Here is a 22,421-nt window from a genome sequence, read left to right on the forward strand (position 1 = left end):
GTCAAACATAAGAAATTACAAAGAAGATCTGATTTGCACCTATCCAGATAGAGAAACAAGGTAACATTATTATACTAGAGGTGGACACTTTACTTTAAATATATATTAGTTTCACACAGACATTTATTTATATTTTATTTTTAAAAGCTAAAACTGATTTATTGAATTGTGTAAAACCGATTACACAATACAGCTGAAAGTATTCTTTAATATTCTTATAAGTAGAGGTCTATAAAATTAGCTTCAAGCTCAATACAATATTTGGCTCATTATTGTTCCCTAGCATGCTTTATAAGAGGAATTTTATACACTTAGTCATTTACTTCTTTTAAGAGAGGCTGCAGTGAAACATCAAGATGAGAAGTCCACATTGTTTCTGAATTGTGTAATTTCTATATAAAGAATTCTTTTGCATATTTTAAGACATCATTCCATTTATTTTGAAATGTATTTAATTTACAAAAGTAGATGCAAAATGATAACTGCTAATAAGCATTTAAGTAAAAGTAATGGATGTAGTTACTATATCTGACTTTCGATGAGCACATTATATTTGACAAGTCCTATAACCAATTATTATGCACAAGATGCATACGTTTTCAAAAACCAGCTGATGATGATCCTAATTACAAAGAACACAGATAAAACCGACGTCTCTCCATAATGTGCTATTTTGCACACGCACCTATACAGTCATTGTTGTGAGAAAGGATGAAGCCGTGATTGCAGCGGCAGTTGAAGGAACCAATCGTGTTGCGGCAAGTTCCGTTCCCACAGGCGTCTCTTTCACATTCATTTATGTCTAGAAGGAAGAAAGGCCATAATCATTAATGAGAAAAGTGGTTATGTGGTCACTGCAGTTAAAGAGCACTGTGGGGTGCACAGAGTCTCCTACGCAGGCTGAGAGCTACTCCATGTTGGCATCAGCTCCAACACAACAGAGGCAGCTCCCTCTGAGAAACCAGAGGCCAGGTTTTGGAGTAAATTTTGGGAGTAAATTGTTTCCTTGGTTGGCACATGAAAGGAGGCAAGCTGAGGACATGAGAACTAGATGAGAATTATTTTCTTCTATTTACTTCTAGAATTCTCCACCCTTGCCACTTTTCTCAAATATTTTCACTTAAAAATGGAAAAAATTCTGTGTGCATCTGGGTCTTGATTCGTTGCCACCTTTGGCAAACTTCAACTTTTGGGATTCTCACTCCAATTTACCAAAAAGCGGTGACTCACCTGGCATTACTCTGCAATCAGCAACAAAATAATTGGCACCTTAAATGTTTTTACACCTTACCACAGCAGCTAGCATCTTTCTTAAAAAGAGATGGTGCATATCATAGGAGTCATGTTAAGGAGGAAATAAAAAAATAAATTAAGGAAAAGAAAGTTACTACTGCTGACTTGAAAGAGTGAAGCACAGTGAGGAGGGGCAAGAACGAAGGAAGAGAGGGGGAGTGGAAGGACACCTAAAGATAGCAAAAGGTAAGGATCAGAGTAAGGACCAGATTGTGGGCATGAAGATAAATTGTCTGTAATCCTGAATCAGGAAGCTATTGCTGCCTCCAGAGTGACTCTAACCAGTGTCTGCCTCCAGGTAAGCCACCGTGCTAGCAGTCAAGAGCCTCTGCCTGGATTCGTCTTTAGCTAAGCTGGTGAAGTTCTTTATTAGGACACATTCTTTGTTAGGAGATTCCAGAAAGTGCAGGTGGATCAAGGAGAAAAAAAAGGTTGGGGAGCATCTCACGGCTATGCAAAGGTTAGACGGGCAGGGCTGATTATGTTTCTTTAAAATGAAATGGCTTATCACTCTGGAGAAGATGAAACTTGATAAAAATGCTGGCTAATGGAGGAACTAGTTATAGCCAAGGGTGAGCGGTTTAAACATTGCTCTATTGATTCTTCTTCTTCCAGATGTGAAACTAATTCATGTTTTTAAAGTCCCCAAAAGACTAATGGTAGAAAAGGACTTTAAAGTAGAAAAAGAAAGGAAGAAGGTGAGAAACTGATTGATTACATATTGAAAGTTTATTCCAGGTCAGCATCCTGACATTACTAAAACCAAGGAAGAGATTTAAAATCTTAACCTTTTTTCCTCTAGAAAGATGATTCTTCACTTTTTTTGTTTTTTGTTTTTTTGTTTTTTTGTTTTTGCCTTCATAGGATGTAAAAACTTATCCTTTAGTCAAAAGTTTTTCTAGAGTTGGGGTGTGGCTCAATGATAGAATTTTGCCTAGCATGCATGAGGTCCTGGGTTCAATCACCAATACCACAAAAAAAAAAAAAAAAAAAGTTTTCTAAAACTGTGATAGCCTAATGAATATCAAGGAAGAGGGTTATTATACTCAGATTGTTAAAAGTTAAATGGGATATCACTACTTTGTGCCTGCCTGTCCTTTTATTTTGTAAATAGCAAAATAACTATTGAAAGACTAAGGTTCAATTTCATACTTATTCAGATGTAAATGAATTTTCAACAAGATATGAACAAAATGAAATGATAATTATATACTTACCCAAACACATGGTTTGATCTGCATTTGTTTTAAAACCAGTATGGCAAAGGCAGTAGAAGCTTCCCACAGTGTCAATACACTGTCCATGGCTGCATATGTTGGGGATTTCTTGACATTCATTGCGATCTACAAACAAAAGTATTTTAAGTAAGGTTTAGAAGACAAAATCTAGGCTGGGCAAGGTGGTGCTCACCTTTAATCCCAGTGGTTCGGGAGGCTGATGCAGGAGGCCCTCAAATTCAAAGCTAGCCTCAGTAATTTAGTGAGGCCCTAAGCAGCCCTGTCTCTAAATAAAAATGAAAAGGACTGGGGATGTGACTCAGTAGTTAAGCACCCCTGGGTTCAATACCTGTACCAAAAAAAAAAAAAAAAAAAAAAAAAAGAGAGAGAGAGAGAGAGAGAGAGAGAGAGAGAGAGAGACAAAATATAATTAAATAATTTACTTCTGGGGATTGTCCTCAGGATCAATCCTAGTTCTATACTAAGTTCATGAAGCAGATACATTCTGGCATCATATTTACTTTTGCCTTAAGGGGTTAAAACTTACTTTCGGAGTATGTTAACATATGTAACAATGAAAAACAGGGTAGTAATCAAAAAATGTTTTAAAAGAGGAGGAAACTTAGAAGTCCAGTGGGGGAAAAACTGAACCTGAGAGACTTTTCCATTTGTTTATCTAAGTAACCTCACAGACTGTGGAATTAATTGAAGTATTTTGTCTAGTTAAGGTTTGGTGCTGCAAATAATGGACATGTTCTGACTTTCTTTGGAAATTTATATCAAAATCAAACAATTCTGGATGCTAAAATTCAGTTTTTCTTGATGGATACTCATATTGTCCCATGTCCCCATTGCTTTGTCTAACTCCTATAACCTTTCATTCCATCTTTTCAAGTGTTCATGTTCACAATGACCCCTTTTAGCCCTTGACAATCCTAATCATGTATCTTTCTTTTCATTCATATTTATTCAAAGGAAAGCTCTCTTGCTTTGCTTCTGCTGGTCTTTAAGCTCTAAATTAGATTTGCGATCAACTGAATCTCTGTTGCTTTCCTGAAATTTGATTATCTGAGGGGTAAAATTTAATGCATTGATTCACAAGTGATATTTACATGCCTATTTGTCATCTCTATTTTTTTTAAGCTTTCAAGACTCTCTGTTTACAGTAAATGTAATTTGAAGGGCATTAGGCCTTCCTGATCTTCCTATTACCACAAAGGAAACCATCTCTGCACAGATACTGTAGACCACACAGCATCCTGCTCTTAGTTGAAAATCCAAACTGTTTGCTTGCCCTGTCTACTGAGCACACAGCAATTGGGAATGAACACTTTTTGCTATACAGAATAACTTTGCTTGTCCCAGGACCAGTATCTCCTCTGCTTGGTGTGTGTAGGCTGCCATTTTTGCAACTCTTAGCAGAGTTGATGGAGCTCTGTATAAAAGTCCCAAATTAGGTTAAAGATATTATGAGAAGAAAATTGAGATTGAGCAGCTCAGGAACTAGTCTGTGCAGAAATTCGAGCTAATAAATTGTGATGACTCTCATTTGAGAAAATGAATTTCAAATGAGCAAACTGCTTCCCAGGATGAGTGGCAGAAATAAATTCTCAGTCCCAAGTCCAGTGAAGGGAGCCAAGCTTGAGGAAGGGCTTTATCACCTTCAGGTGGAATTGGATCAGGGATTATGCAGGGGACCAGAACTATCTTATATCTGGGTCCCTCAAGGAAATAGAGAGCACTGAGAATCTTCACAGAAAGGGACGCTCAATGAATGCTTTTCTCTCCTTTATTGCCCTACTTCATTCTAGTTAAAAAAGAAAAAGAAAATGAAATATGGAGTACTTTGAGGATCCTGAGATGAAATAAAAGTTACTCTTCTAGAGAACTCCCTTGTTAAGTTCTTGCTTCATCTTGAGGCCAGAAAACTAGGTTTCTACAAGCATCATGATTTGAACTCCCAGGAGACTATTTTTGAAGTTGGAACGGGAGGTTTGACCAGACTCCCAGGGGGAAAAAAAACCAAATAGTCAGCAGAGAGAGAGGAGACCACAAGGAAGTGGCTGGGAAGAAACTCTTGTCTTCAGCTGCACAAGACAATTCAGAAGGCAACTGCATTTGCTATCCACCTCTGAGATCAGATTAATATCCTAAGCAGAGATACCTAGGTATTCTCTCAACAGCAATGTAGGTGCTAGGGTCAGTTGTGAATTGGGGTTAGAATCAATGTATTCATAATTTCAAATGAAAATCATATGATGGAGAGAAGGTTTTAGTTCTTTTCCTTTTAAGCATAGGCTGAGAGGAGTACTTTACAATATGCCTGACAACTGCCACGTAAGGTTAGCATTTCAAAATATTTTTTAAAGGTTTTTAAAGTAGGATGTAAATGAAGACATTTCCAGAATGAATTCTTCAACCCTAGAGGCTGAATAGTTACAAAATTCAAATACATTCCCTTTCTTCAGAGGATTTCAGTGAATGAAGGAAATTGAGCTTTGGGTTACAAAAATACTCACTACACTTATCCTAATAGAACCAGATGCATTTTATGTATTTTAATAATCTTCAAGAAAATGTGAAAAGGCTTAAGCCCCAGCAGGCTACGACTGGATGTCTTTCTTACCTTGATGTACAAATAGCTCTGTCCCATTTTATGCCCAAGTGTGAAAAGGTGTGAAATGGCACATTCTATATTATCAGCAATTCTTTATTTTGACTGGAATTATTTCACCCAGCTCCAAAGGAATATAAATTAAGAGTAAAATGCTGGGAAGTGGTATCAATGCCAAGTTTCACTGGGGGTATTGTGGTTCATATCAGAGACGTCCCTACTTTTCCTGTCCTGTATTTTTAATACGGATAGCAACAGCTCTGTTGACAAAATGCTAAATACTTGCACATGTTTCTTTAAACTCAACAAAACAAATCTTGATTCTCAAAGTGATTTTTTGTTCTGCTCTTACACCCGCTTCCCACCGAGGTCTCATAAAACAATGCAAAATACCCTACAGAGAGCACTGCACTTCCTACCACTTAATCACTGGCAGGCGAGGAAATCCAAGGAAAATCTGACCATGTTCCCCTGAGTTGTTTCATTCACAAATGCATAAAATATCCAGGAAACTCACTTAGAAATGATCCGTAAGCAGAATAACACATTTTTTCCTGACCTCTTTGCTAAATATACAATGATTTATAATTACTTTAAAACTTACAAGAAAATCATTCTGAGGTATTATTTTGCTTCTGGTTTGAAACACCGGTGTTTTAAGTTTCATGCCACTGGCTACAAAATATCATCTAATACTGAACAACCTCATCAATTTAAGTTGAAAAGGCTCCCGTCCTTATTTCTACCACATCCTTGACAAAGTGAACCATGAAAAACTCTAACCTCTAGGGAACACAGTTTCTCGTTTACTGTAGGTGTCTTACAGCTAGTGAAAGTCTGCTGATGCTTGCTGCCTTCAGTGGGTGCTTTTGTTTATAAGCTATTTGGGAAGACAAGTAATGCTTCTATTCAGGTTGGTCTGGTCTACCTTAAGGGAATTTTTACTGTTGAGATTGGGTATGAGGCGGAAATGGTGAAAGCCACCCCTGCCCCTCAGGGGGATAGCATGGAAGTAAAAAATGTAATTTGGTTCGGTACTGAATATGTGTGAGGGTGGCTGTTTGCACGTGGGACAGCAGATAGGCAAACCTGAAATGTATTTATGTAAATGATCTCTTTCTTGTTTTACAAACACCTCATCTATAAAGAGGGCAAAAAGCTAAGTGTTTAGACATTTGACTATCTTCCATTTTTCTCATTTTGTTAGTTTATCTACCTCAATCATAACTCATGTATTCTTCAGCCTTATATCTCAAAAGAAAGCCAGTTATCAGAAGCTTGTGGAGATGAGCTGCACGGGGTGCAGGCAGCCAGTGGGCACCACTTACCGTTGCACTGTCCAGTGGGCGTGAGGCGGTAGCCAGGCTTACAGTCGCAGCGGTAGCTGCCTGCAGTGTTGATGCACTCGGCGCTGCGCTGGCACACGGGGCCGTTCTGACACTCGTCAATATCTGTGAGCAGAAGAGAATGTAATTCCAAAGAGCACAGAATCTGGTGTCAAGTCAAGTCAGCCTCTTTTATTTAGATCTGATCTATTGAAAAGACAACTCGGATGTTTGGAGCAGCTTTATTCGTAATTGCCAGAACATGGAAGCAACCAAAATGCCTTTCTGAGGTGTATGTGTAAGTAAACTGTGGTACAACTCGACAACAGAATAGTAGTGAATATTCTATGGAAGAAACCTAAATGCATGTTACTAAGTGAAAGAAGACAATCCAAACAGGCTATATACTACATGATTCCAAGTACAAGACATTTCTAGAAAAGGGGACAGTAAAAAGGACAAAGTGGTTGCCAAGGGTTAGAGAGGAGAGAGGGAAGAACAGGCAAAGCACGGGAAAGAATCAGGGCAGGAAAACTACGCTATCACACTGTACTGATGGTCACGTGGCGTTACAAATGTGTTCAAACTTGCAGACTCTAAATATTGGTGGTGAACTATGGGCTCTGGGTGATGAGGATGTGTCAGTGTAGGTTTATTGATTATAACAAATACAGGGAGGTTGTTGATAGTGGAGAAGGCTATGCATGTATAGGGTTGTGGGTATATGGGAAATCTCTGTACCTTACTCTCAATTTTATTGTGAACCTAAAACAGCCCTAGAGAATAAAGTTTACTTTAAAAAAAGAGAAGACTGAAAACCTATTATCTAAAAGCTCCAGAGCTTTTCTACTTCAATATTGTCATTCATACATGCAAGTCCTTGATAATAATTACATATGGACTCTGATGATGCTCATATCTTTAAAACAAAAAAGTCATTTGGGGCTAGTGATACAGCTCAATGATGGCATGCCTGCCTAGCATACACAGGCCCTGGGCTCAATCCCCAGCACAAACAAAACAAAGCAAACAAAAAGCAAAGTCATGAAACTCAGCTTCTTGACCAGGACTTGATATGGGTATAGTCTAATGATCCCCAAGATTTTACGATTCAATAGGGCTGTTTTGTCTGGAAGTGGGTAAGATCTGTAGAGCATTTCAAACTTCAATGTCCATATGAATTACTTGGGATCTTGTTAAAAAGCAGATTCTAACTCAACACATCTGGGGAATGGCCCAGGAGTCTGTATTTCTAGTAAGTGCCCAGGTGACTGGGGTGCTTCTAGTCTTCAAGCTGCAGGGTTACAGAGACTGCTGCTTAAATTATTGCCTCAAGGCAGTCCAACTGAGGAAAGCAAACAGGGGAGATTGTACATAAAACTACTGAGAACAATTCAACTCTTAATATCAAAACAAAGAAAAAATGGGTATCATGCACTCCAGAGCTTTGACTTTGCTCAGGGGTTGTCTGCCTGCTTTAAAAAAAACAAAAAACAAAACAAAACAAAAAAACCCAAAACCACAAAAATCATATACCTGATCTATTTCAAATTCATGGCATCACAAAAGTTACTGTACAACTCAGGCTATACCATGGGGCAAAATACATGCTCCCCTTTCTCCTGCTCAACAGACTGGTCTAATTAACTACATTCAGTAAAGGGAATAGCCTGGAAATTGGTGAGAAGCCCTCAGCACCAGTTTTGAGTTTACACACAGAAGTTGACTCAGCCCAAGAAGTCCCACAAGGGTGTGGTGAATGCATCAGCAAATGCCACTCAGTTATGTGTTTCTGTGGTAGGAGAACCTCAGGACCGTGAGCATGAGTTTCAGTGAGTGGGGATTCTGTTCAAGGTGGAGGGATTGTGCCTCTGCATGCAACAGACAGACCAGAAGTATGCCGCCTTGTTGTGATGGACCCAGCACTACCTTACTCACTAGATCTGCCCTGATCTTAACCCAAACCAGAGGGCAGATTGTGCCACTGGAGAAGGCAAACAGTGTCACGGACAAGCACTTCTGTGATGCATCAGCCTAACATCTGATCAAACACATACTTGGGGAGAGTAGACATATGGAAGCTCCTTAAACCACTTCCAGAATCCATTCCAGTTTCAGTGCTACTGAGGCATGTATTAAATCAACTTTCATTTTCTGATTTGGAGAGCTAAGAGTGTGTTGGGAAGCAGCTGAGCCTGATTAACTTTTCACATTGAAGATGAACAGTCTGTGAAATGGAAACCAAAAATTGGAGCTCTCAGTCAGCTCAATGACCACTAAATGCCACCCTGACAGCAAGGTGCCTTACACTGGTATGGCTGCATGTTAGCAACTCATGTATGATGCAAGGTTTAGGTTGACATGGTGGTCATGGGTGGCCTTGCCTATGGGTTCTAGCCAATTGCTGCTGCTTTAGCAATATAAATAGTGAAGAGGTACCTGGGTAATCATCCAAGAGACCTCTGAATGGAAGAGAAGGGGAAATACCATGAGAAGGGGCAGGTATCCTGGTTGAGTAGGTACCAGGGGGGAAAGAGTATGAATATGAGGAAGATGGTCACCTCCAGCTCTATAAGATCATCACCATGGCCTCCTTTCTCCTCTCCTATGTCTGCATTTCCTCTCTAGGAACCTGGTCTTTAACGGCTTCTAGAAGCTGGGGACTGGGAACAAGGTCTGCATTGGTTATCTCTTTAGAGGGGTTGTGAATGGCTGACACCCCATTCCAACAACCACACAGCAGGCAGGGAAATGACATGTGCAAACTTACAGCAATTGAAAGCCTGGTAAGTGAACTTAACAGTATGGTCACTAACAAACTAGAACTTTCCTTGTGGTATATAAATTGTCCCCAGGTTAGAAAACCAAGTGTTTTTTAAAAACATTAAAATGTTGACATGTGCTATAATACATGCTCTAAGGGGGCAATAACCTTTTCTATAATGCATAATACTTTACTAGAGCCCCAAAGTTCAAGTATTAAATAGAAAATTATTCCAGTTATCCTAGGGCATATAACATATTTAATATCCAGTAATGTTCCTATTATTGAAATATAAAAGAATGCTATCTTCCCCAGATGTAGGAAAAATATGAAGTGCTATAAGGAATGCTCAGACTCATTGTGTGTGTGTGTGTGTGTGTGTGTGTATACATACATATATATATATATATATATATATATATCAATAGAAGGTAATTTGAAAATGAAAAAAAAGTACCTTTTGCATTCATGCCAACATTTTTTCATATAAAATCAAATTTGCTGTCCTTGCCATTTGGAATTCTCTCATGCATTTGGAATATTTGCACTAACCTTGTTTTCACTTGGGAGTAGCAAAGTCTCCATTTGGAAGAGAACAGACTTTAAGATTCAACTAAAGATGACTGTCCACTGATGTTTACTTTCAAGCAACGTGAAACAAAAGCAATCTATGTGACACACCCAGGAACTCAAAAGATTTTTCATATCAGTCAGGAAATCCAATACATTGTGTCTTGGGGGAGGGGGCTGCGGAGTACACATCCTGGCCTTTCCACTGGGAGTTAGTGAGGTTTTTGCATAAAACTTCAAGTTGTTCCACACCATGCCCTTCACTATACCCAGAGTTTGAAATCTTCTGAAAGTTCAAAAAGTTGTGAAGTTTGGTGAGCGTGTGTTTAAGCAGCTCACCAGCTGGCTCACTTCTGGATGTGACACAGTTATAATGCCACTTACCTTCACAAACCAACAACTTGTCATTATAGAAGAACCCCACTGGACATTCACACCTGAAGCTGCCAACCATGTTAATGCACACTCCATTTTCACAGACTCCTGGGATCTCCCGGCATTCATCAATATCTAGAAATAGAGAGAAGCTTGTGAGCAACTGTGCAACATGTGATCCCTGTGCAGGAAAAGAGAGGACTGAAAGGGTATGTGTGTGTGTGTGTATGTGTGTGTGTGTGTGTGTGCGCGCGTGCATGTGTGTATGACGAGAGGAGGAGAAATCAGTGAATAGCAAATTGAAATAACTAGACCACTTCCAAACACTCTGTGTCTATATGATTTAATGCCTGTCTTTTAGACTTTTTGTTTCAGAACACTAACTTTGCACAGGTAGGAACCATCTTTGTATCCACTGGGCACTGTGGATACACCAGATGAGTAGGATGAAAGTGACTGTCAAGAGGAAATGGTCTCTTGCCTCCAAGTGTGCAGTGGTATTTGGCAAAAATGGAAAGATGACTTGAGGAACAGAAGAGAAGTCCATGGTCATGGAGAAGTTCCATTTTTCAAGTTCTACTTCAAATCCCCCTTCCTCCTTCATGTGGCTGTAGAAAGGAGGTAAATGAGATGTGGGGCTATAAGCTGGGCTGGAGGTGAATGTGAAGATGGGGGTCAGCACCAAGGAAGGATATCTGTGCAGACTGTGTACTTCCTGAGGTTGGGGGCTGGGACGACTCTACTTGTCCTTAGCACTCTGACAAATGGTAAGTGGCTAATTCAAATTTGTTATATTAAGAACCAGTGTCTGGAGATGGTTTGGTGAACATTAAAACAGAACCAAGGCAGGAATGAGAGCAGAACCAGGATCCTGGCTCCCATCAGTATCTGAAGTTACGAAGGGCTACCTGTGAGCAAGTCTCAGAGCCTGCTCACCAGCCTGGCTTGCCCCCTCTCTTCCTACCTGCTCTGAACTCCAGGTCATATAAGTGTCTGCTGAAATAACAGTCAAAATAGTAATAATAATAGCAACAGCATTCATAGTCTCTGGCTGCATGACTAGTATGTTTCTCAAGCAGTTGACCTGTATCTATTCACTGACTCAGTACAGCCAACCCTGTGAAATGGTGTCTAGGTCCTATGACTGTCTTCACTATGCAGATGATGCAAGTGAGGCCCAATCAGAGGAGGTAACCAGCCAGAGTACACAGCCAATGAGAGACAGTCAGGATTTGATGCTAGGAACCTGCTAACAAGCACTCCTGCTCCTTTATGCTTCTCCATATCACCATCCTGCACTCTTCCCAGAATGGTTTTCAAAGTGATTTCTCTCCCCTGGATGACCTCTCTAGCATTCCCTTCACAGTGTGACAGAACACTTCCACTGGAGTGTATATAAAGCTATGGTTTAGGATACAAGTCACCCATTACTAGGCTTCCAATACTGTTGTTAAGCCTCTTGATTTACTTATTATAGTCAGGAGCCTCTGAAAGGTACTTTGCATAAGTTGTAGGAAGATGCTCATAGAGCTCAGAAGAGCTGCTGCAGATTCAGAAGGATCACATTCCAAAACCAACCTGTTTTAAAAGAGAAATTTCACAGGCTACAGGTAGATTTAGGATCCTTTTTCAAAGGGCTTAATTTTGTTTGAAAGCAAATTGATCTACTTAATGGGAAAAAAAAGCTTCGAATTTCAAAGGGTACAATCTCAAAACATTGCTATTTTGAAAACAGGCACTCGTGTTTTCAGGTTTTTCACACTTTTCTCATTCATGTTGTTAAACATCTATGAGAAATAAAATCATAACTGTGTATTATCTCAAGGAAACAAAAAAGGCCAACAAGTAGAAGCCATTCTGTTAGTGCAGATTAAAACATGAAATATTATATTCATGTTCATTTGTTTAAACATAAGTGATATATTATTACCAAGATTAACAATAACAGGCTGAGTCAAATCTCTAGCCATTGCTAGGCATAAAACAGCAAAAAGATATATTAAAAATTCTGCTTTCTTTTCCTGTCTGGATTTTATTTGAACTTCAACTTAGAGAAGTTTATATTTTAAGACAAGATTAATAAACATACTATGGTTTTAGTCCCATATGAATGGACTCTATATGCCAACGATCTTAAAACTTTTCAGAAAGAAAATATAAAGCTTAAATAAAACAAAGTTTTTCAGTCATCTAAATATTTTGTCATGATGGAATTTGGTAACAATAAGTATATTGCTAACTATCGTGTTTCCAGTTTTCGAGAGCTAGAGGCAAAGCAAGCCATGAGTCAGGGCTGGGTTCAGGCCCCAGCTCTGTTATTAATTAGCTAGGTGGCCTTGGATGAGTCCATTCCCCTCTCTGGGCCTCTGTGTCCTTAACTGCAAAGCAAGACATTTGAACTGGATGGTGTTTGAGGCCTTTCCAGTTCTACTAGTGGACAAGGCTAATGCCATTTCAAGTCTGCTTCCTGCCCATCCTGGAGGGCAGGTCTTGCTAGAGTAAATGCCTAGTCTGCCCATGGAAAACCATTACTACCAAAGACCACTTATCTGCTGATCACAGATTCTAAGGAGATTAAAAGATCTGTTTTGGGAAGGGGAAAAACAAAGTAGCTAGGGCCAGGTGTTTCATGCCAATGTCATTTAGTCGTTTTTCTTTCCAAACCATGAAGTTTCTTTGGACGTTGACTAGACTGTGGAGCCATATGGATTTGGCACTAAGGAAGCCAGGCTGATTGCTGGACCAGATCCTTGTTTGCTTAAACAAGGTCACTGGAAAGGCTGATGTGGATTTGAGTTTACTTATTAGGAATACGGTGGAACAAAGCAAGTGGTGATCTTTGCTAATAGACACAACAGTTCAGACTTGGGAGGGCATCTAAGGATACATATAAATCACATCAAGGAAAAACTCGAGAGTGCAACAGCTTTCCATCACTTTAATGTCATTTGGTTTAAACCACAAGGGCACTGCCTACATTGGCTGAACGCAGTGCAATACTTCTGAATCTTGCATAAGCATCTCTACCATGGTAGTGGTCTCTGCTCCAGTTACCAGACAAGGTCTCATATGGAGAAGACTTTTATTTCACATCTGAAATTCCTCAAGCAGGTGACCCACAGAGCCCACGAGATAAAATTGAGCCACAAAGAAGGACTTTATACGAACAACCTACATGTAAGGATTGGTGTGAAAAATTCACATAAACTCATCTTCGTCAGAAGGAAGGACTGGGAATTACAGTCAAATCAAACGTCAACTGGCCCTACTCCCAGAATCTCTCTCTTTGTTGATGCCTAGGGTTGGTTTAACTAAGCTTGACTGTAATTTCATGAAAAGCTTTCCAGTCCCCTTAATCATGAGCAACAAATGCTGCTGCCAATTAGGTGGAGCAACATGGGCTGTTTGCATAGCTTATTTCAAACTGAGAATCCATGTTTCAATAAAGCTAAAGGGATGTTTTCACCATTTTTTCTTCTAAGAGATAAATCAAACAGAAAATAATTCCCTTTTCTAACACAAAGGTAAAAACGGAAAGTCCTGACAATCAATGCTCACATGCACATCGCCTCCTAACTCACCAACGGGTAAGCCGGTGTAAATGTCAATGACAAAGCCTGGTCTTTGGCTTCCACAGAGCGTAGCAAACTCATCTGCAAAAATTAAACAACACAAGGTGTGGGGATCAGTAAAGAGCAAGAACTGACTGAAAGAAATTTCTTTTGTTTTCAAAAGGTTTAGTGTAGAAGAAATTACTTTTAAGCAATATTACAATATGAAAAGGTGTCTATCTTTTGAAAATAAAAAGTAAACCTGAAAATTCCAAGAGATTTAACCCTGTCTATAAGACAAACATTGAAGAAAAATGGTATCATGTGGACTGATAACGAGGGAGTAGTAGAGGTCTCTACATTGCTTGCCACAGGTTCCTCTGAGCTGCCTCTAGTTTAGGTTTCAATTTTCATACTGTTCAGCTCTGAACCCAGAGATTCACAAGAGTACCTCTCTCCATTCTGTAATGAGGGATCTAAATAGGGTCCAAGGAATGCTTGCAGAAGTAATTTTCTCAGTAGCTTGTGGGGAGATTATGGCAAGTTCTCTACATCAGATCTATTAATGGCCAAGTCAGATCAATCAACCAACCTCATCATTACTTTGGTTTTTGGACTGGATTTCACTGGCAATGGCATTCATGTGCTCCTGCTCTCTCTCTCACCTGGATTTAACAAAGTTGGTAATAAAAAATAAACTAAGGGCTGGGGTTGTGGCTCAGTGGTACAGTGTTTGCCTGGCACATGTGAGGCACTAGATTCAGTCCTCAGCACCACATAAAAAGAAATAAATAAATAAAAATAAAGGCATTGTGTCTATTTACCAAAAAAATGTTTAAAGAAAGATGAACTAAATGCCATTGGTGATCCACTCTAACTTTGAGATTTTGTAACTCCAGCTAATGACTACGGGGAAGGTATAGTATCAGTCTAAGTTCAAGATGGCCATTGTCTTACTGGTCATGTCTAATGAAACTTAGCAAAAGCTTTCTGGAAATTTTTTGGAGTTAGAATATAGCTTGAGCCGGGCATGGTGGCACATGACAATCCCAGGTACTTGGGAGACTGAGGCAAAGGACTGTTTGATGCCAGGAGTTGAAGGCCAGCTTGGGCAGTACAGTGAGACCATATCTCTAAAACATTCCTTAAAACCCTAAAATACAGCATGCTCTTCCCCAAGTGCTTTATATCCTTAGTCTATGAGAGTCCACTTCCAGCAAGTGTCACAACAGCTGACAGCTGTCATCTGGAGAAATTACAAAAACTCCTAAAATATGTGCAAATTTCACAGCTAGTGAAAAGCTAAAACTAGACTTGGTCAGTATTTATCATGAAGAACAAATCCTGCATTTTAAATTAAGCTTATATAGGTTCTTAAAACTCAGACAATCATTTTTGAAAGTAAATATTAGTCTATATCAAGGGTTTCCAAAGTGGGCCTCCAAGAGAATTGCAATGACCTATTAGGACAAAACAGAAAACACTTGGATTTCTATCTTTGGAAAATCTGATCTCTTTAAAAATTTATTTTATGTATATTTTATATTGGAACAGTTCTCAAAAAGCAAGTGCAATTTTCAAGATAACTGAAAACAAATACATGTACACATATACCTTTATATAAACACACATGCCAAGTATGTATACCCTCCAGATTTTTTAAGACTGTATGATCCTGAAGACCACTGTTCAGTCAGGGTCAGCAAACTTTTTCTTTAAGGGCCAGAGTAAATATTTTAGGTTTTGGAAGCTGTGCAGTCTCTGTCAAAACTTTTTAACTCTGCCATGAAAGCAGCTGTAGATAATGGGTCAATAAATTAATGTGTTGTGTTTAAATAAAATTTTGTTAATGGGCACAAAATTTTGAAGTTCATGTAACTTGCAAATGGCATGAAATTATTCTTGTGATTTTTTTCCACCTATTTAAAATGTAAAAATCATTCTTAGTTTGTGGGCCATTCAAAAACAGGTGATAGATTGGATTTGGCCCATAAGGTTTAGTTTGCCAACCCTGCTTTAGAAACATTTTGAGGGATAGAGGTAAATCACAATTCTAAGTGGTTATTACATTATTTCTGGAGCAAACGATGGATACCATGGTATATTTTACTAAAAAAGAATATTCTGTTGCATAAATGGTCACATGGAGTCCAATGATGGCTTTAATATTTTACATATCACTGTGTGGAGTGGGGTAGGTACTACAGAATACCTTAATCAATATCTTGCATAATAATTTAATTTAATGCAAATCATAATATTGGCAAATGATTCCATCATATCTTTGATGCATAACATATATCATATGATATAGGAACACTGCACCAAATTGTTTACATTTATTTAAAGCATATCATTTAAGTCTTTTAAAAAATGAATGACAAAATTTTTTTCCTTTATGAAAAATGTTACAAGAAATTTCTCTCATCTCAATATCAAGAAACAATGTACTTTCTTTCAGTGTTTAATTTGCTTTATGGTTATTGAGGATTTTATACTTCCTTTTTCAAATGAGCTGCTAGAAAGTTTGGAGCCAAAGTCATTGCTCATCTCTGGCAATTATGTTGGAATTTCCAGTTTGGATGTTGTGTATCAGCCTTGCTCCTTGTGTAATTTTCTTACTCTTCTTTGTCATTTGCCTGACAGTTATTACTTATTTTACAATTATGTCTTTGTAGACTTGTCTTAATTCTTTTGGGAACGAGATTAGTTTTGAATATTATGTAAAAATAAGAGTTATGCTTTGTTTATTTATCATATTGGTTTGCCTGTTTCCGGTCTTTTAATTATATAGTGAACTCTGAAACGATGACAACATTGTTTATAATTTTGTGATATGCTGAGTTGACAATTCTGGTTATGAATTAGGGTATACATTAGTAAGTATATTCTGTGATTAGGTTCAGCTGGATGAACCATGGTCAACTATGAATTAGATATTTGCCTTTGTGAACCAATTTTTTTCTTATGAAAATGAGCATGCGCACTTTTCTTTCTTTGCTGAAACTAATTTCCCCTAACAGTTCATGGGTGATCGATCAACCAATAATTTTAGTAATAGTGAAGCTAAAATTCACCTGTGCTTGGGATGGGACACTGTTCACAGGGCTTATTCCAGGCTCGGCCAATGTTGTAAGAGCAGCAGCACATCTTCTTGGTCATATTGAATAAGAGTTCTCCATCACAGGTCTGGTTGTCAGCATAATAGTTTCTGTAGCACAAACTTCTTCTCATATCTAGAAGAAAGAGGGAAAAAAAGAATTGGAGATTCCACTGGGAAAGCACAACAAATTTTAAGGGGATACTCAAAGAGAAAGCTCTTTTGAGTTGTACTATAAGCTGACTTTAATAAGAGCAGGAAAAACCTACTCAGACACAACTTTTTAGTTATCAATACTGTACAAGAAAAGGACTTTGAGGAATGTAGTCCCTGGTATTTTATGCCACAGAACTAAGTCATTGTGTGGCTGTAGCATTAATAAACTTTACATGACTCTCCACCCTGTCTCCTAGTAACAATTCTCCACTGCTATTTGGCAGTAAGTTTCTCATTTCCGACTCATGGTGTTTTAATACTGTAGGTCAGTGCTGTAAATATAATTGTATAAAGATACACCCAAAAGTCAAACAAAAGAAGTACTATTCAACTGTTGTTTGGGATTTTCCAACATTACACTTAAAAGAAAACTCTCAACCACCCACACAAGGTGGTGAAAAATACCAAGCTCATGGGCTACAGAGGAGGAGGTTCTCAGTAAGGCAGTGAGGATGCCAACACTCGGTCTAGCACTTAGGACTAATATTGATGGGCTTTGTACATGAGAACCAAAGATGCCTAACCAAGGAATGCTTTGACTTACCCATGCAATTATTTCCCCCATTCACTTGCATGTAGTCTGGAGGACAAATACAGGTGTAGTTGCCAACGGTGTTGTAACATGTCCCTGGGCCACAGATTCCAGGAGTTTCACATTCATTCACATCTAGAATCCAAATAGAAAGTGGTAGGCGAATATGAAAACATCACTCTTTGGAGTGGCCTAATCCTTAGTCTTAACACAAATGTTGACAACAAAGGAGAAAATCCACAGGGCACTTTAAATCCAGATGTGAAAAGCAGGTGTTTATTTCACCAGGGTCCTTCATCTATACAAATACATGCATTTTCAGGAAAGAAGATTTTAGAAAGGTACTCCTGCCTTCTGATAAGAATTCCTAATAAATGAGTCCATAACATCTTCAAAGGCATGCAGAGATGGAACCATGCAGAAATTCCAATTCTCAAATATCCTTCAGAAAGACAGTGGTATACTTCATAAAATATACTTGACAAAATCTATAGAAGAATATAATGTATCTTGAAGCCATCAACAGCTGGCTTCAGGAATCTATACTGGTAAGGGAACATGGAAGCAGGTACTTTGCCCCCTTTCTCATTTTCAAACAAAGGGACTGATTTGATCTTTGTTAACTCCATGAGTCTGAGAACTGTGTCTTATGAACTGGAAGCTCAACTTAAATTTAAGTTTTTGTCATTGTCTGTGTCCCTTAAGATTTTGGGAGAGCCAGGGGAACATTTCTTATATAGAACACAAGGAATTCTCTTCCCTAACTAGTCATGTGACTTTTGCATCTAAATAAAAACCACCTCTCCTGCCCTGCTCCAATCCTCCGAAACCCCCAAATGGTCAAAATTCTCCATCTTGACAGTAACGGAGGTGAAGAGGGACACAGAGCTGTCAGTTGTATCAGAAAGTCAAAAGTTTCTGAAAGAAGCTCATCTGAGTGCACTAGTACAGATGGTAAGAAGAAGAGGAGCCCTGAACACACTGGTTACTTAATGGGGCCTGCACTACTCTTATTAGAGTAGCTTTGCTGAGGAGCATCGATAACTGTTTTGTAGGCATAAGTGGGACTATGGCCCAGCATAATAAAACTTCACTTTTCTCAGGAAAAGAAGACTTAGGACTTACTGAAAATGACATCATTTCAGTAACATTAGAGCAAATGGCCACCTGTGTGGCATATTTACCTGGCTATGTTCATGATTAGACCACTGTGCTACATAGATAAGTCCTCAGTTCCTGGTTAGCTGTACTCTGATTCAGGCCAGTTCTCACTATTTGAAAGACTGTATCATCCTATGGGGCCACTTACCATCACACACTCGGGTGTCCTCATTCAGGTAGTAGCCGGTTGGACAGCGGCACTGGAAACTACCAAAGGTGTTGATACACTTTCCCCCTTGGCACAGCCCTGGCAGCTCCTGGCACTCATCAATGTCTATCAAAATGAAAACGAAAGCATTTCTTCAGCATTGTAAATATATCCAAGGAAATTCAAAATGTACACACTTTAGGATGAAGTAAAAATAATTACCTTCCAATATCACAGTGATAGGGTTTGGGCGGAATCCTTCTCCTCCAGGACAAAGAATTTTGTACTCAGCTATTGAAACAAAAAATCTTAAGTGAGTTCTTTCAAATATAAAATTTCTAAGAATATTATTCTTAAGAGAAATGCTGACATATCCAGCTAAAATATTCACTCTCAGGAATCTCAGGCCCTCACTCCATCCAGCTGAAGTAAATGGACATTTTAGTGCACACTGGTCGTTTTCTAAGGGTGTCCTCAGTCTTGGGACCCTCCAATGACTTAGGTCCTTATGTTCTTATGAACTATTTTGTTCCTTATCTCCATCACTATTTCTTTTAAAACATACTCTTTCCTTTTTAATTTTCCAATAAGTTCTCTCTCTATTTGTATATTCTACTCAGCTTTTCTCCCTGGGAATAACAGCTCCCCCTTAGTAGTGTTCATCAGCCTGTCTCCAAAACCTTTTCCAAACAGAACTTAGGTAAAAGTGCCTCTTTGGGTTCACATCCCACCGCCCTCTTCTGTACCTAGAGCTCTTTCTTACCCCTCTGTTTCTACAGATGGCAATATTAATTCTCCTAGTTTCCAAAAGCAACTTTCTACAGTGTCCGTTAATTCCTCCATTCATCTATTCATCCAAGTTTTCCACTCAGAAACATTCATTTCAGTGCCATGCACTGACACTGTGACCCACACAGAAACATGTGAATAAGAGTGACCCTAATTTGCAGCATCATCTTTTTACAATCATACTGGCTCTCCCAAATCTGATCATGCCTGTCCTGGCTTTCTGAAATCACATGTATCATGTGCATAAGGGTAAGTATGTATACATTCCCATTCTAATTTTGATACAGATTCTAAAGGTGGGTGAACCTTTAATCCAAGGCTCAATTTAAAATTGCAGTTATCTGTCCCCTTTTCCAACCCGAAGTGATCCACCTCTCTGAACAGAAGAGGGAAGGCAGTGCCTGCCAAGCACTGGGCCCGGCCCCATGCCGGGGACTTTACCCTAGGAGATACTCAATGATGCTAAGTAACTTTCCCAAGGTTACATGGCAGCAAGTGTTAAGAGTCCTAATTTGAACTTGTGCGCTCTTCGGCAAATCACCGACCATGTCTGCTCTTCTTTCTTCTATTTTTGAGACCTATGTTGGACTATAGCTCTGATGTTTGGGTCATATTTTGCTTACTAGGCTGCATGCTCCTGGAGGGCAGGATCTAGTCTAATTCATCTTCAAACATTCAAAGTAGGCACTGCAGGTATTTGACAAATATTTTTAGGAGATGTGAATAAATGATCATTCTGCAAGGACAAAATCAATGCCTCCTACAATACGCTCCATGACTTTTGCCAAAAAAGCAGCATCTGACTGAACTGTAATGCAGGACCCACCTAGAAATACAGGAAGTCCCTTTTTTTTTTTTTTTTTTTTTTTTTTTTTTTTAAGGAGATGTTTTTTTTTTTTTTTTAAAATCACATTCTAAAGCTTCCTTTCCAAGTCATACCCTAAGAATGGAATAATCTTCCATAGTTGCTTAACTGATTACTGATTACTTCTCTTTTGCCCAGGGATACTCTGAGTCCGTTCCAGAGTTTCCCAAACCACCCAACTGTGGTCTCCATGCCTCCATCAGGAAAGGGAGATCATGTCCCTGGAAGGTGTCCCTGGAAGGCAAGCAGTAGGGTAGAGTAACCTCATCTGGAAAATCTTAAAGCATGCTTTCTGCCTGTTTCTCAACAGAGAGAAGTTCGATGCTCCCTGTTGCACCTGAACTTTTAGTGAAAGCCCAAGGGGGCATTTTCTGACTCCCAAGTAGGGAGTTTCTACAGATGGCAATATTAATTCTCCTAGTTTCCAAAAGCAACTTTCTACAGTGTCCACTAATTCCTCCATTCATCTATTCTGAATAGGAAAAGGGGACAGATAACTGTGCAATTTTAAATTGAGCCTTGGATTAAAGGTTCACCCACCTTTAGAATCTGTATCAGAATTAGAATGGGAATGTATACATACTTACCCTTATGCACATGATACATGTGATTTCAGAAAGCCAGGGAGGGAATGAGGTAGGGAATGAGGTCCCTACTGGGTTTAGAACATGATCTCCCTTTCCTGATGGAGGCACGGAGACCACAGGTGCGCCCTCCCGTGGTGGGTGGGCTCTCTTTCATGGGTCTAGAAAGGAAAACTGGCTCGAGTTGGAATAATAAGAACAGGAGGATGGCCACTTACTTGTGTTCACAGGAGGGCACAGCTCACAGGGTGTACCCCAGGCTCTACCCAGAGAACAGCAGCAGGAAGCCTTAGAAACACCAACTCCGATTTCATTGCTACAGGCTGTATCTCCATTGTCTCCCCGAGGCCGGATATCCAAATAGCAATTTCCAGAGCGGGTATCTATTTACCATGTAAACCAAAAAAGTGTCAGGCAGATTCTTTCTTCTCCGGGGTAGAAAATTTAAACTCATTTCCAAAACTGTTGAAAAATCATGATTTCCTTTACTAAGAAACTAAAACTTGTTTAAGAATAGATAATGGGAATTTTCCTTTAGAAAAAGTACCTGAAGATATAAACCAGATTTTGGAAATGGGGAAATTTCTATATTATTACTTTTGCAAATTTTGAAAATAGAATGTTCATTGCTGGGCTAAACATAATAAACAGTATGCATCTCTGAAAAGTTTTTAAGATCTTACCAACACAGCCAACTCGAGTTGGATTCAGCTCAAAATCAGGTGGACAGTCACAGATATAGCTGCCTGGAGTGTTGACACAGTTCCCACTGATACACGTGGTTGGATCCAGACACTCATTAACATCTAAAACCAATTAGCCAGGGTCAGAATTACCACGTGAGTCAATGTGGGACTGACATCACCATAAACCATAGTACCCAGTCTAGGTCTCCCAAAAAGAAATTTTAAGAATCACTAGTTATAATTACACCTAGAAATGTCATCTACCACTTCTGAAATAAAATCCCTCAGGAAGGAATGTGTCATAATCTTTGATCTTTCTCTCCTCCCGGAACATATTGACTATTCAAACTTGTCAGCAGGATAAAATATAACTTTGGAACTAGCAAAAATATTCCAGTGAAGGTAACTGAAGGCAAAACATTGCTGTGACCTCAGTTAACCAAAATTTCAGGCACAGGTTTTAAAAAAATATATTTAATATGCGTGGCTTGTTATTTTGTCAAATTAGACCAAGATGTCCCAGGGAACCCTCTGGAGCAGGCAATTTCTGCCATTTCCTCCACACACACATGCATGGGGCTTAGAGTGTGTCTTCAAGTCTGCAAGAGTCTCTCCCATCACTGATGCTGAG

General features: G+C 39.1%; 1 protein-coding gene across 2 annotated transcripts in view; it reads right to left on the reverse strand.

Annotated features, from left to right (window-relative positions):
* The window catches only part of FBN1 (fibrillin 1), a 252,572-nt gene that overhangs the window by 33,370 nt on the left and 196,781 nt on the right, over positions 1-22,421 (reverse strand). For both annotated transcript variants that reach the window (XM_079128081.1, XM_079128080.1), the window contains 11 exons: positions 21,788-21,910; positions 21,323-21,487; positions 19,089-19,157; positions 18,867-18,992; positions 17,570-17,692; positions 16,787-16,945; positions 13,740-13,811; positions 10,168-10,293; positions 6,453-6,575; positions 2,511-2,636; positions 686-802 (listed from right to left, as the gene is read on the reverse strand). In XM_079128081.1, the coding sequence (XP_078984207.1) occupies positions 686-802; positions 2,511-2,636; positions 6,453-6,575; positions 10,168-10,293; positions 13,740-13,811; positions 16,787-16,945; positions 17,570-17,692; positions 18,867-18,992; positions 19,089-19,157; positions 21,323-21,487; positions 21,788-21,910 (1,329 nt within the window). The remainder of the gene's footprint in view (positions 1-685; positions 803-2,510; positions 2,637-6,452; positions 6,576-10,167; positions 10,294-13,739; positions 13,812-16,786; positions 16,946-17,569; positions 17,693-18,866; positions 18,993-19,088; positions 19,158-21,322; positions 21,488-21,787; positions 21,911-22,421) is intronic.

This window comes from Sciurus vulgaris (genome assembly GCF_902686455.1).
Source record: "Sciurus vulgaris genome assembly, chromosome: 2".
In the NCBI taxonomy this organism is placed as follows: domain Eukaryota; kingdom Metazoa; phylum Chordata; class Mammalia; order Rodentia; family Sciuridae; genus Sciurus; species Sciurus vulgaris.